The sequence below is a fragment of the Elgaria multicarinata genome, chromosome 5 (genome assembly GCF_023053635.1).
Source record: "Elgaria multicarinata webbii isolate HBS135686 ecotype San Diego chromosome 5, rElgMul1.1.pri, whole genome shotgun sequence".
Taxonomy (NCBI): Eukaryota; Metazoa; Chordata; class Lepidosauria; order Squamata; family Anguidae; genus Elgaria; species Elgaria multicarinata.
Window position 1 is genome coordinate 2,020,319 of NC_086175.1, and position 14,857 is coordinate 2,035,175.

General features: G+C 44.5%; 1 protein-coding gene across 1 annotated transcript in view; it reads left to right on the plus strand.

Annotated features, from left to right (window-relative positions):
* The first annotated feature begins 3,750 nt into the window (after positions 1–3,750).
* Positions 3,751–14,857, plus strand: part of PTPN20 (protein tyrosine phosphatase non-receptor type 20) — a 62,439-nt gene continuing 51,332 nt past the window's right edge. The window contains exons 1-3 of the mRNA XM_063127392.1: positions 3,751–4,153; positions 9,846–9,931; positions 11,462–11,541. Coding sequence (XP_062983462.1) covers positions 3,751–4,153; positions 9,846–9,931; positions 11,462–11,541 — 569 coding nt within the window. The remainder of the gene's footprint in view (positions 4,154–9,845; positions 9,932–11,461; positions 11,542–14,857) is intronic.

A 14,857-nucleotide genomic window follows, 5' to 3' on the forward strand; every position in this document is an offset into this window, starting at 1 on the left:
ACATTATCACCAAAATCAAGCCCAAAGACAGGCGTCTTGAAAACCAACCAAGGCAAAGCAAGCCAACAAAGACTGGTGCACCCACACGCTTTCAATGCAACGAAAAGGGCCACCACCAGAGGGAGTGCCAGAGCAATTTTAACTCCTCCAAGGAGCCAAAAGGATTATAATCAGCATAAAAATAAAGGTAACAGAAATTTTAATATAGCCCAAATAAGAAATACTAAAGTTACATTGCTGATTGACAGTGGGGCATCTTCTGTCCTCTGATGCTAATTTAGGGCCTTACTAGACCAGGCGTTAGCGTAGGGGAATCCAGGCCCAGGCCGTGCTAAAGCCTCCCTTAACACGCCATAAGCGAAGTCGCTTATGGTGCACCTTTTCTGCAGCCCCGGCCTGAGGCTGGGGCTGTGGAACGTCTAGCGACTTCCGTGGCTTTTTGCGGCTACTCGCTTACTCGCGAGTAGCCAGGAAAAGCCACAGACTGGGCACAGCACTCAGCACTGTGCCCATCGGCCTGGGGGGGGATCCTGGGGGGGGGAGAGGGGCAGGGGGAAGGCCGGACCCGCCAGGAGAGGGGGGGAAGCCGGACATCGGCGATGGCAAGGGAGGGGGCAAAGATCGGGGACAGCGATGGCAAGGGAGAGGGGGAGAAGATCGGGGACGGGATCGGGGATGGCGATGGGGGGAGGACGAGCGAGCAGGCAGGGGGCCATGGGAAGGGATCAGGAGCGGATGGGGGGGGTTAAGTAAAAAAAAGGCTCTTACCTTCTCCGGAGTCTTCAGGCGCACATGGCCCCTTTAACAAAAAAAAAAAAAAAAGGCCGACGCTGCAGGGCTTCTGGAGTCCCTGCGTGTCGGCCATCTAGGAGGTGGGGTGGCGCGCGTTAAAGTTAGCGCGCTGTTGCCCCGCCTCCAGGCCGGCTCAGCCGGCCTGGTCTAGCAAGGCCCTTATTCTATGAACTAAAACCAGATGCAAATAGGAGCATGCATCACCAATAATAATAATACCCTGATAAACCCTGATAAAATACGTACATAAAAAACATACATAAAAACACAACAGTCCCAAACCTGAATCTAAAATATTATTGTTCAACAAGAAAACTTCAACATCAATTTCCGTTGGCTTATGGCAGCCACACAAAAATGGCAACTTTTAGAGCAACCTGAGGATTCTGATCGAATAAAATATGTTTTAGGTAGTATTCATCTGATCTAATGAGAGTTTTGTTGCAAGATAGGGAGTATAAATTTTGGCGCAAATCCTGGTAAAAGGAACAATACAACAGAACATAGCCTACTGTTTCCACTTTATCCATCTCACAGGGACATACCCGTTCTTGGTAGGGTATATTTCCAAACCTTCCATCCAGTAGAGCTGAAGACAGAACATTGAACCTGGCCAGAGAGAAAGCTTTCCTGAATTTAAGAATATTCAAGTCCACCAGATATTTTGCATATGCAAATGTCATCCCATTATCTCTAAATTCAGGGTACCTTGAGGCCAGACTCAAATAATTTTGCAATTCCATATCCCAAATACGCTGTTGAATTATTATTTTTGCTTTTCGTAACCAACAGCAACTAGGGCATTTGGTGAGAAGCCCAGATCTCTCAATTTCTTATATAGCATAGATTTGCAGTTTGTCTGGCATGTATCAATCAGTGTTAATGGAGCCACTGGGGAGAAAATCAGCTTCAGCCGTTAATGAATCCAAAGGATCCATGCACAGGCCTCAACAGAGATTTGCCCCGCCTCTAAACTAACAATTACATGGGGAACAAAACTACTTGGGGAGCAAAAACAAAGAGTGTCTTCAAAGGGGGCAAAGCTTTTATATGCACAAAACTGGGATCCATATAACATCTGTGAGATGGCCTTCGCCTTGAAAATTTGAATAGTTGAGGGCATATATTGGCCTCCTCTCATATAAAAAGAAGAGGATGATAGCCTTAATGCTTATCTGTGCATTCTCAATGGCATTTTTAGTTTGTGAACTCCATGACCCAGAGGAATGAAAAGTTATACCTAAGTAGCTAAAAAATGAAACTTGTTCTATAGGGTAGTTGTTAATCTGTCGCTTACACTTTAACGTTCTTCTGGAAAAAAACATAACCTTACTAGCCTATGCGGCAGAGTCTTGCTATTTACTGTTTTACTCTGTACAGCACCATGTACATTGATGGTGCTATATAAATAAATAATAATAATAATAATAATAATAATAATAATAATAATAATAATAATAATTAACCAGTGTAGCTCCACAAAAAGCTTAGAGATGACCTGAACACAAAAGAGGATACATACAGGAAGTGGAAGGAAGGCCAGGCTACAAAAGAAGAGTACAGACAAGTGGCGCAGAAGTGCCGAAATGGCGTCAGGAAGGCTAAAGCTGTGAATGAGCTGAGATTAGCGAGGGATGCTAAAAGCAATAAAAAGGCTTTCTTCAGATACGTGAGTAGTAAAAGTCAGACGAAAGAAATGGCAGTTCAACTGCTTAATGAGGATGGCAAATTGATAACAAATGACAAAGAAAAGGCTGAAGTGCTCAATTCCTACTTTGGCTCAGTCTTCTCCCAAAAGTGGGTCTTTTTCACTGGAAAAAGTGAAGCACAAGTTGAGGGGGCAGGATTACAGTTTGAGATTGATAAACAAATGGTCAAGGAACACCTACTTTCTTTGAATGAGTTCAAATTTCCAGGGCCTGATGAACTCCATCCAAGAGTAATGAAGGAGCTAGCGGAAGAACTCTCAGAACCACTGTCAATTATCTTTGTGAAAACATGGAAGACGGGTAAGGTGCCGGATGACTGGAGGAGGCCTAACATTGTCCTTATCTTCAAAAAGGGCAAAAAGGAGGAACCTGGCAACTACAGACTAGTCAGTCTGACATCTATCCCTGGGAAAATTTTGGAGCAGATTATAAAGTCTATTATTATTGTTTATTTATTTATATAGCACCAACAATGTACTTGGTACTGTACAGAATATACAAATAAAACAGCATGCCCTGTCTAGAGGCTTACAGTCTAAAATCACATTAAAACATATGAAAGGGTTACACAAAACAGAAATAAGGGAATAATCATAGCAATGAGAACAGTAAATCAGGCTAAAATACCAAAAGCTATGGAAAACAGATGAGTTTTCAAACACGTTTTAAAATCTATGATGGAACTCGTAGTTCGTAGATGCTCTGCAAGAGCATTCCAAGCAAACGGGGCAGCCAAAGAGAATGGGCTGCCCCGCTCCAAAATTTTGGAGCAGAATATAAAGAAGTCAATCTGTAAGCACATTGAAAACAATGCAGTGAGTACTAGAAGCCAGCATGGATTTGTCAGGAACAAATCCTGCAGACTAATCTGATCTCATTTTTTGATCGGGTAACCTCCCTTGTGGACTGTGGGAATGCTGTGGACGTAATATATATTGACTTCAGCAAAGCTTTTGACAAAGTGCCCCATGATATTTGTTAGGAAGGCAGCCACAAGCGGTATCTGCTTTTAAGTGTTTTATTAGGCAATCCCCATTAACCGGCTAATAAATCTCTTAGCCAGTACAACAATGAGATAAGCGAGTAGCAGGGTCAGGTTTCAGAGTCTCGGTGTGTGAGAGCTCAGGTCAGCAGCATCTGGAACAGGAGCTTAGCAAGGGTTGTCAGGTCCGAGTCCAAGATAATCAGCTGGATCAGAAGCCAGGAAGCATGGTCAGCCGGTCTGGGGTCACAGGGAGGCAGGAGCAGGATGGAGAAGCAATGTCAGTACAGTCCGAAGTTGAGGGCAGGAGCGAGACGGAGAAGCGATGTAAATCAGGCCAAGGTCGAGAGCTGGATCCACACGGAAGAAGCAAGGTCCAGTGATGCAAGGTCAGAGCACGGCACAGGCTGGCTACTAGAAATTATCCCAGGTGTCTGCCAGGAAGCGCAAGGCATCCAGCTTCCTCCTTTTCTAATCCAGGCAGATGACCTCTGCCCTCTCCCCCAGCTGTGCCTTATCACATCAGCCTGCTATTTAAGCATCACATTCCTCTCCTGCCGATTGTGCACGCGCACACTCCTTCTGACTGACTGCAACTGTACCACTCGCTTGTGCCGTCGGCGTTCCCAAGGACTGGGCAGCTCTACCTCCACCTCCCTAGGAACTTCAGGTAAGGCCAGGTCCTGGTCAACCTGTGCCTCTGGCACCTCCTTTGTTCTGGGATCATCCTCCCTCTGCGAGCCCATCTCTGGCTCGACTGTGGGAGCAGACACTCCCTCTCCTGCAGGAGTGCTTTCCTCCTTATCCTCATCTGAGGCAGCCTCCCCGAGTACATTCCTAACAATATTCTGATTAACAAACTAGTTAAAAGTGGACTAAATGGAACAACTATTAGGTGGATTCACAGTTGGCTACAGAATTCGACTCAAAGGGTACTTATCAATGGTACCTTCTCAATGGTACTTTTATCCTGGTTGTGCTTTTTATACTGTATTTTGTATTTGTGCTTTCAACCTGTTGGTTGTTTTATTATGGTTTTAATTTTTGTGAACCGCCCAGAGAGCTTTGGCTATTGGGCGATATAAAAATGTAATAAATAAATAAATAAACTTGGGGGAGGTAACGAGTGGGGTACTGCAGGGCTCAGTCCTGGGCCCAGTGCTCTTCAACATTTTTATTAATGATTTGGACGAGGAGGTGCAGGGAACGCTGATCAAATTGTATGACACAAAATTGGGTGGGATAGCTAATACCCTGGAAGACAGAAAAAAACTTCAAACTTCAAAAAAAACTTCAAAAAAACTTCATTGGCTGGAGTGCTGGGCTGAAAACAACAGAATGAAATTTAATAGGGATAAATGCCAAGTTCTATATCTAGGAAAAAGAAACCAAATGCACAGTTACCGGAAGGGGGATACTTGGCTCAGTAATGCTACAAACAAGAAGGATTTTGGAATTGTTGTTGATCACAAGCTAAATATGAGCCAACAGTGTGATGTGGCTGCAAAAAAAACAAATGCTATTTTGGGCTGCATTAATAGAAGTATAGCTTCCAAATCACGCAAGGTACTGGCTAGGCCTCATCTTGAGTATTGCATCCAGTTCTGGGCACCACATTTAAAAAAGGATGCAGACAAGCTGGAGCGTGTTCAGAGGAGGGCAACCAGGATGATCAGGGGTCTGGAAACAAAGCTTCATGAATAGAGACTGAAAGAACTGGGCATGTTTAGCCTGAAGAAGAAAAGACTGAGGGGGGACATGATAGCACTCTTCAAATACTTGAAAGGTTGTCACACAGAGGAGGACCAGGATCGCTTCTCAATTATCCCAGAGTGCAGGACATGGAATAATGGGCTCAAGTTACAGGAAGCCAGATTCCAGCTGGTCATCAGGAAAAACTTCCTGTTAGAGCAGTACGAGAATGGAACCAGTTACCTAGGGAGGTTGTGGGCTCTCCCACAAGAGGCACCTAGACAACCAACTGTCAGGTATGCTTTAAGGTAGATTCCTGCATTGAGCAGGGGGTTGGACTTGATGGCCTTATAGGCACCTTCCAACTCTACTATTCTATGTTTCTGTGATTCTGTGAAGTAAAAAGAGAGTTCATTGGTGTAGCGATGTTCATGAAAGGGACTAGTGCTTGCCATTCTAATGAAACGGAGATCAAAATCGTAGGTGCATACTGGGGGAAAAGTAGGTGTGATGGAGCTCAGTGTATACATATACTGTTTTCAAACCTTTTTCCAAAATGTTATATCCTGCTTGGTGTAGATCTGCCAGAGTCTTGAGAAAACCAACTTTTGCATGCCTGGCCAGCAAGAGTCACATCAAAGGAAAAATGAAGGAAGCTTCCAGTGCCAAGAACCAAACTTCCCCCTACAAAACCATCTGGCTCGCTGTTCACTTCCAGTATCTTGCTTTCTCTACCAACACCTTGAATTTCCACAGGGAGGAACCCCCCTTCTTGTACCCCAAGTTTCCCACTTTCCTATCCAGGGCCACAGTGTTTCAATGAGGGTTTCTTTGAAGATTCATAGAAGGTTTCTTCTGGCTCTATCAACACTTACTCACACAAATCATATTATTTGTGTGCAACCCTCTTCCAAGCGGTGAGTCATTTCAGGATGAACACTTATCTAGGATTCAGTTCCCTCAGAAGGAGGCCACTGGAGACTGTCAACATTTCTGTGATATAAGATCTATCTATCTATCTATCTATCTATCTATCTATCTATCTATCTGTCTATCTATCTATCTGGGCTGAGCATAAGTCAAGAGTTCACAGCTTTAGCACTCCAACAAATTCCTGCTCCCCATCCGATAAGGACAATAGGAAGGACAATACAAGCCAATATTGTTTATGTCTGGAGTTGTGTGTCACCTAGGGTGACCATATGAAAAGGAGGACAGGGCTCCTGTATCTTTAGCAGTTGCAGAGAGAAGGGAATTTCAGCAGGTATCATTTGTATATATGGAGAACCTGGTGAAATTTCCTCTTCGTCACAACAGTTAAAGCTGCAGGAGCTATACTAGAGTGACCAGATTTAGAAGAGGGCAGGACACCTGCAGCTTTAATTGTTGTGATGAAGAGAAAATTTCACCAGGTTCCCCATATATACAAATGACACCTGCTGAAATTCCCTTTTCAATACAACTGTTAAAAATACAGGAGCCCTGTCCTCCTTTTCATATGGTCACCCTAATGTCACCATTCTTAATTAAAGTCCTAGAGAAATTGGCAGGTATACACCCTTACCAGCCTTGCTACAAATGGCCACCAAACAGCAAGGAATCCCTTTGATGGCCTTCCCTCAGTGTTTATCTGCAGGATGAATAGAGAGAAAAGCCAAGCAGTCACAGGTGGAGTCTCAGGCCTTAGCTAGACCTAAGGTTTATCCCAGGGTCGTCCCTGCCTGCTCCCTGGATCCCCTGTGTGTCATTTACATGAACAGGGATGACCCCTTTCTGCAGAGGCCATCAGAGAGGGAGGAAGCAGCAGCCAGGCACCTCTCCACCATGCCTGGGTCCAGCTCCAGCTGAGAGCCCCCTCCCTCCTGCTACCAACTGTAACTGCTGAACTTTCCAACTAAGATTGTAGTGCCTGAGTTTGCTTTCCTTTCCCCCCTCCTCCTCCTCCCTCCCAATCCCCTTTCCTTTTGTGTCATGTCTTTTAGATTGTAAGCCTGTGGGCAGGGACTGTCAAGAAATACTTTTGTAAGCCGCCATGAGAGCCTTTTTTGGCTGAATGGCGGCATAAAAATACTTAAATAAATAAATAAATAAATGTACTAGCTTCTTAATGCCCACCTGCCTGCCTGCCTGTGCCCGCCTCTGCCTGCCTGCCCGCCTCTTCCGCCTGGGTGCTGTTATTCTGGGGTAGCTGGATCTGCTGGGACTTACTTCCCCATAGATCTATGGCATAGTCGTACATCATATAGCACCTCTCTGCCTGCCTCTCTGCCCTCCTGGTGCCTGGGAGATATAGATAGGCTGTGTGGGTTAACCCCACAAGCCTCTTGCATGCTTGCTCCCAGTGCTTCAGGGGCATAGCAGCCGCCTGCTGCCTCTCCTCCTCTGTGCCCGCCTCACAGGGCCAGTTTTTGTGTGTCTTGCTTTGACTCAGGGCATTAGTCCTTCCTGGTGATGAAAAGGCAGCTGCATTGCTGCTGCGCTCACCCCGTTGAAGTTCCTTGTTAATTTTTGAAGTGTTAAAGATTCTTATTTAGGTTTATCTTTAAATATTCCCCACAATTCATGGCATGTTGGGATTTCCTTTGTAATGGCCATGAATAAGGATCTATTTAGAAGCCCATTTACCTGTCTGCAGCTTACAAAATCCCTGAGATAGATGCAATTCTGAAAATGAGGTGGGGGAATATTATTTTTAAATATTCCCCCAAAATCAGGAGATGGTCAGATTTGCTTCAAAATGAGCACGAATAATGATCTACATGGAAGCTCTCATGATGCCCACTTACAGGTCTGTATCTGGAAAAATCCCTGAGATATTTGCATTTTTGTAAATGGGGTGGGGGGTATTTTTAAATATTCCTCAAAAATCATCAGGGCATGCTCTGATTTGCTTCAAACTTGGCATGAATGTGGATCTAGTTGTAAGCTGGGGTGGTACCCATTTTCAATTTTGTATCTGGAAAAATGATGGAGATACTTGCATTTCTGAAAATGGGGTGGGGATTTTTAAATATTTGCCAAAAATCAGTAGATGCTCGGATTTGCTTCAAACTGGGCGTGAATGTGGATACATGTGGATACATGAGATGTGGATACATCTCATGGTGCCTATTTTGACATTTCTAACATTAAAACTAAAAAAGTTATAGGCGTTTGATTTTCAATGCAAGTCTATGGGGGGGGGGGAACATGGAGCTCCGATCTGGATCCCCGGAGCGGAGCGGAGCATAGGTGGATCGACGTGGGGCAGAGTGGACCCAATCTGGAAGTTGCGGATCGGGATCTAGAGCGGATCGGAGATCCGTGCACAGCCCTACTACTACTACTACTACTACTATTATTAATAATAATAGTTTTTTTTTACCCGCCTCTCCGTTTGGATTGAGGTGGGGAACAACAATAAGTATAAATACATAAAATTGATTAAAAACATAGTACACATTATTAAAGCATCCTAAAATTCCACTGGGTAGGCCTGCCGGAAGAGATCAGTCTTAATAGTTTTCTTAAATGCTAAAAGACTTTTAAGTTGACGAGTCTCCTCGTCCATTGCCTATTGTTATGATACTGTTGCATACAGCATTTTAGAAAGCCTTGGAATGATTGCTAGTTTCAGATGTAGTTATCACGTTACTCAAAATTAAAGTGCCTATTCTCTTTTCCTTTGAGCTTATTTTTGTTGTGGTCTTTTATGAAGTTAAGCCTTTGTTTCTCTGATTCATATGCTGTAAAGGTTACCATATTTTATGTAGATGGAACAAAGGAGAAATTTATGGAGTATGTATTAGACTGTGTTTGCAGTTTCCAAGATGGCCTCGTCATGTTCTGTGTGGTTTGTGCTGTTCTCAGAGAGAGATGTGTAATCTGAGCCAGTGTGACATCACAGAGACCTAGGCATAAGGTTCTACAAGGGACTGCTTCAGTTGGAAAGACAGTGGCAAACGATGTTGTGAAGGACTGGAGCATCCAACAGATATGCAGGGTACATAACATACGTCCCCTGAATCTTGACACTACATCCATGCATCCGTGTCTGATAGCGCAGTGTTCCTAAATTAAACTCTCTTTGAGCTGAAGGAGGACTGTGCATGCTGCCTTCTATATGAGATTGTGTCCATTTCTCAAAAGAATATGCTGTTACTAGATGGAGAGAAGCTTCTTGCCCCTAGCTCTTGGAGTATCCAGGAGTGCATGTAACATAAATGTGTTTTAAATTCTCAAATATAGCAACGCATTAGCAAGTGAAGGAAGAAGACATAATTGTATGCCCCTTTCCTTTTGCTTATTTTGTCAAAATGTCAACTGGGTAAGCTAAGTAAATATGTTGTATGTCTTTTTCTCACTGCTCTTTCTTAGTAGAAAAGCTGTCTTCTACCTTCACCAGACTCTGCATGTTCTAGAGGGACTAATTCTTCATCCTGACCAAACAGGATGCTGCTTTATATTCTGGGATACCAATGGCAGCCAATTGTCTGGTGGCTTTACTTATGCAGTCTCTACCCAGTAACTTCCAGGTGGGAAGGGATTTCCCTCTATATACATGTCTACTCAGAAGTAAGCTCAGTTGAGTTCAATGGGGCTTATTCTCAGCTGTGTTCATAGGATTGCAGCCTGAGTCTTCCATATTTCCTAGAGATTTTCCTTTGTTCACTGTTGATTCTTTTACCTAGATGAAGGCGGTGACCTGGGAATTCTAAGAGAACAGCAAGACTTCACTTTCCAAGGCCAGGAAGAATCCAATCAAATGTGTAGCAAAGTGAGTTGTGGGTGAAACTGCGTTTGTGGAGCTCTACTAACCTGCAGTACGCTTTGTTGGAATGAATGGTGGCGAGAACCTACTGCCGTACATGTGTCTTAGAGATGTAAGATTGCCAGCATTTTGAAGCCATGCTTTTTTTCCCGTGGAAGAAATTGGAAATAGATGCAATATGTACTTTCTTAGCAAAATTAAGCTTACTTTGCTACTTTGAGAAAATTAAATATTTGAGTGTAAGTTAAATTGCTCTCTTTAGTATATTTATGAAATTTATTCATTTTATTCAAACAATAATTACATTTATTTAATTATTCAAAACCACTGTTAGTGATGGAGCTGCAAGCTGCTGGACCCTAACATTGCAGTCCTCACTTAGAAGTAAGCCCTTTCGAGTTCAATGAGCTCTTTAATACTGCTGAGGCATTGCTTTTCTTTAATTAGCTGGAAGTGGAATTAAAATGGAGTTTCTATCCAGGACTTAATATGGCACAACAGTAGTCAGATGATGATGATGATGATGATGATGACGACGACGACACTACTTCCAATGTTAGCAAACCCAAGTCAGGGAACCCAGATTGCAACTGAGCATCAGTGGTGGAAGGTGGAGTAAAGGGAATAGAAGAGAGGGATGCTTAACCCCTGCTCAGATACTGGTTTGTGTCTTCCATACCTCCCTTTAAAGCAAATTCCCCCATGATGCAGGGAATATTTATGTGTCCAGAACCTGCGCTGGAAAAATAGTGGCTGATGGAGAGGGCAGCAGGGGGAAAGGAAAGAACTGACCCCTCTCCCCCAGGCCACCTCTCCACTGTGATTTAAGCCCTTCCCCTAGCTGTTCCCTGGCACAAGCCTGCTGCTGAATGTCTATTTCATGTTCTAAATATTTCTTTGGTTCAGGGCTGGTATTCTGGAAGTGCTTGCTTTTGATCCAAGGAAAAGTAGTGGAAATTGCAAGAGGCATGTTTGCTGCTTAGATTAATTTGATGCAGGACCCCAGTTAACCAGGACCCAGGGCCATCCTATGAATCTGATTGCTGGGAGCTTCAGGAGAGATAAAAGGAAGAGCTTTTTCACACAGCACATAGTTAAACTATGGAATTCTCTACCACAAGATGTAGTGATGACCACTAATTTGGATGGCTTTAAAAAGGGGTTGGATAAATTCCTGGAGGCAAAGGCTATCCATGGCTACTAGCCCTGATGGTTGTGTGCTATCACCAGTATTTGAAGCAGTAAGCCTGTGTGCACCAGTTGCTGGGGAACATGGGTGGGAAAGTACTGTTGCACTCGTCTCCTGCTTGTGGGTTACAGGCCAACAGCTAGTTGGCCACTGTATGATCAGAATGGGGAGACTACATACACCTCCCCAAGCTCTTTGGAAGAAGAGGCAGGATAAAGGTCCTCACGCTGGAATATCTGTCCAGAGCATTCCATGCTGGTCTGTACATACTTCTAGGGTGGTATATCTAACAACCTGTGCCTTCACATCTCCTTTTTAGAGGATTCATTGAGTTTATTGTATTTTAGGATACAGATGATAAAAGCAATTCTCCTCTCAAAGACCATGAACCTCAGCTGGAAGAAAATTCTGAAAACATTTCACACAGGTATGGTTTTGGCATATCCAGATTCATAAAAGATAGATGCTTTATCTACCAGCTCCATCATATTTGTGCAACATCATTTGCCTCTCGGAAAGACATCCCAGTCTTTGCATGTAGCTTGCTGCTGTTCATGTTACATGTAACACAGAGATTATGATTCCCACAAGTTTGCAACAAGCAAAACACACACAATACTGCAGAACCACCACCTCTGCGGTCCATAGATCCTACTAGGAGCCGTATGTATTCAGCCGATGTATTTGAATTAGAGCTGGTTCAAGTGATTTGCCTTGTTCTTTTGGCACTTTGGGAAGAGGGGTCGGGGGAGGGCAAGCAGAGGCTTTTCTCACTGTGGAGCTGAGGGTTAGATCCTAGTCATTTTTAGCAGGAGCCTTGCCATTATGTTGAGGCAGCAGAGGGATTGGAGTGGTAAAAGTGCTGCAACAAGCAACCCGTTGGCATTCTTCAGTCCTATGCAATGCCATCGTTACGCAGTATCATTCCTACCATCCCATGGGATTAGAGTGGGGAAATGGCTGCTTCCACAGGCCAACCCCACAGGCCTGGCCTACAGTATGGGAGGACACAGCTGCAGGGGTGAGATTGGCCTTGATGCTGCTTAGAGCCTGAAGAGGGGCAGAAGACTGCAGTCCTGTAAGTACACATGCTAGGGAATAAGGCCCATAGCACAGAATAGGATTTAATTTTAAATAAACACAGGATCTCACTTTGTGGCTTCAATCCTATATACATTCAGCAGGGAGCAAGGGCATGTCTGCACAGGGTGTTTACTCTGCTGTGGCTGCAGAGTTGTGCACCTGTGCTCAGATGATGCAGCCACATCATGATATCCCTCCCACAGCTCTGCATTTTCACAGTGCCGTTTTACCGCACATTTTAACTCTGCCATTGCCATCGTTCTTTGTGCATCTGTCATTGATGGGGCAATGGGCATAGTTTGGGCACTAACTGGCAGAAGAGACGGGTGGGTAGGGAGAGCAGAGGACTAACCACGTCTACCAAGAAGTCAGTCATGGCCCTTAATTGGCACTTTGGCAAGTACAGGAACAAAGGGGTCTGAAGAATGTGTTTGCCAACTCGTTTGTTGTTGTTGTTAAAACTGCTCTTTTGGGAATGTGGGCTCAATCGCTGCCACTTGCTTTAAATACTTATTGACTGGTTTCAGATGACACAATAGGCAATGTTTGATTAAATAGTCCCCCCCCCCTTTGCTTAAATAGTCACCCATTGCGTTGTACCCCGCCTCAATCCAGAGGGAGAGGTGGGTAACAAATAAATAAAATTATTATTATTATTATTATTATTATTATTATTATTATTATTGACTTTTGTGTCATCTGTCAAGCCTTTTCCATGCCACGGTTGGTTATTTCCCCAAAATAACCAGTGCAAATAATCAACGGTGTGCAGAGTTGACTATCTGCACAACCGTTGATTATTGTGTCATGTGTCAGGCTCCATGGACTATTTCACGTGCCTACAGAGAGCTTTATCACACCAGGGTTATACTGTGCAATCACTGTGAATTGCATGCAAAGGACTCCGAAGTTTTCCATCTTATAATCTGCTTTTATTGTGAAGTACTTCCATGCATCCTGCCTTAATTGTGCTATAAAGCCAAAAGACCCCCCTATTTTGCTACTAGTATTGGAGCGAATCATTTTTAGCCTGGAGAAGAGAAGATTGAGGGGAGACATGATAGCACTCTTCAAATACTTAAAAGGTTGTCACACAGAGGAGGGCCAGGATCTCTTCTCGATCCTCCCAGAGTGCAGGACACGGAATAATGGGCTCAAGTTAAAGGAAGCCAGATTCCAGCTGGACATCAGGAAAAACTTCCTGACTGTTAGAGCAGTGCGACGGTGGAATCAGTTACCTAGGGAGGTTGTGGGCTCTCCCACACTAGAGGCCTTCAAGAGGCAGCTGGACAACCATCTGTCAGGGATGCTTTAGGGTGGATTCCTGCATTGAGCAGGGGGTTGGACTCGATGGCCTTGTAGGCCCCTTCTAACTCTGCTGTTCTATGATTCTATGATTTGTTGTTTTCCGAGCGGCCACTGGGGGCGCAGGAGCAGGATTTGATATGTTTAAATAAAAATTAAACAAATGCTTACATCTGTGTAAGTTTTAAAGATAAAGTCATCAAAATTGGCACAGTAATAGATATTAAGGAGAGCTTTAAGTTGACTAAATTTGAATCGGATTGGGTCATCTGTTGATTTTTTATGATTTTTTACATTTCCCCCCTTAAACCCATTTCCTGGTATGCAAAGGATCTTAGGAGTGGGGCACCCCACATGTTCCCAGGGACATGCACATCCCCCCACGATCCATCTGGATATCGGCTCAGGGGGATAGAAGGAGCTCCACAGGATATCCTTCCGCAAAGAGCCGCCTCCTGCTCCCCGCCATTGTTCTCCACAAAGTGCTAGAGAATGGAGATGGGGACGCTAGGATCTCCTGCCGCTCTCAAGCAGCAGCAGGAGTTCCTAGTGTCCCCTGTCCCCATTCTCCAGCACTTGTGGAGAATAACGGCAAGATGCAGGAGGAGAGTCCCTCTCTCCGTTCTCCATTTGTGCATCTCAGGACAGCACAGAGGAGAGTCTTCTTTCTCCTTCACACTGTCCTGAGGTGCTCCAATGGTGAAGGAGGGCATAGTAGAGGCAAACTTTCTCGTGGATGTGGATGCTGTCAGGAGAGCGTCCATCTCTGCCACACCCTCCATTCACCATTGGTCTTCTGACAGCTCCTCCCTTGTGTGCCCCATACCCACCAATGGGGAAAGAGTGCATGGCAGAGGAGGACAGCTCTCCTGTGGCTTCCTCCCCGCTCCGCCCTCCCAACTGAATGCTGGTTCCCACTTTCCATATCGGGACACCACGGACAAAGACAGAGGAGAGCTGCTTTTGCCACCACCGAGCTGCTTTTGCTGCCACCTGCCCCTTCAGCACAAAGAACACGAAAGAGCAGGTGGCTCTCCCGCACCTTTCTCTGCCCCGATATGGAAAGCAATATGGATATGCTAATAGTCATCCATGGAGTGGACTATAAACACATGGTGGACTATTGTGTCGTCTGAACGTGGCCATTGAGTGCTGGGTAATCATGCTTACTCTGAAATAGTGATAGGCATAATAGTAGGAAGGATCCATGTTTTGTAAACATCTCTCTCTCCTCTTCCTTTACTGGCCTCCCTTCCTCAGACAACCACATCTACAGGTGTCAGGTGTAGGTACAAGGCCAGCCTTGTACCTAGTAGGTAGATTTATTAGGAAATAGTTTGAGAATGTCAGAAAAA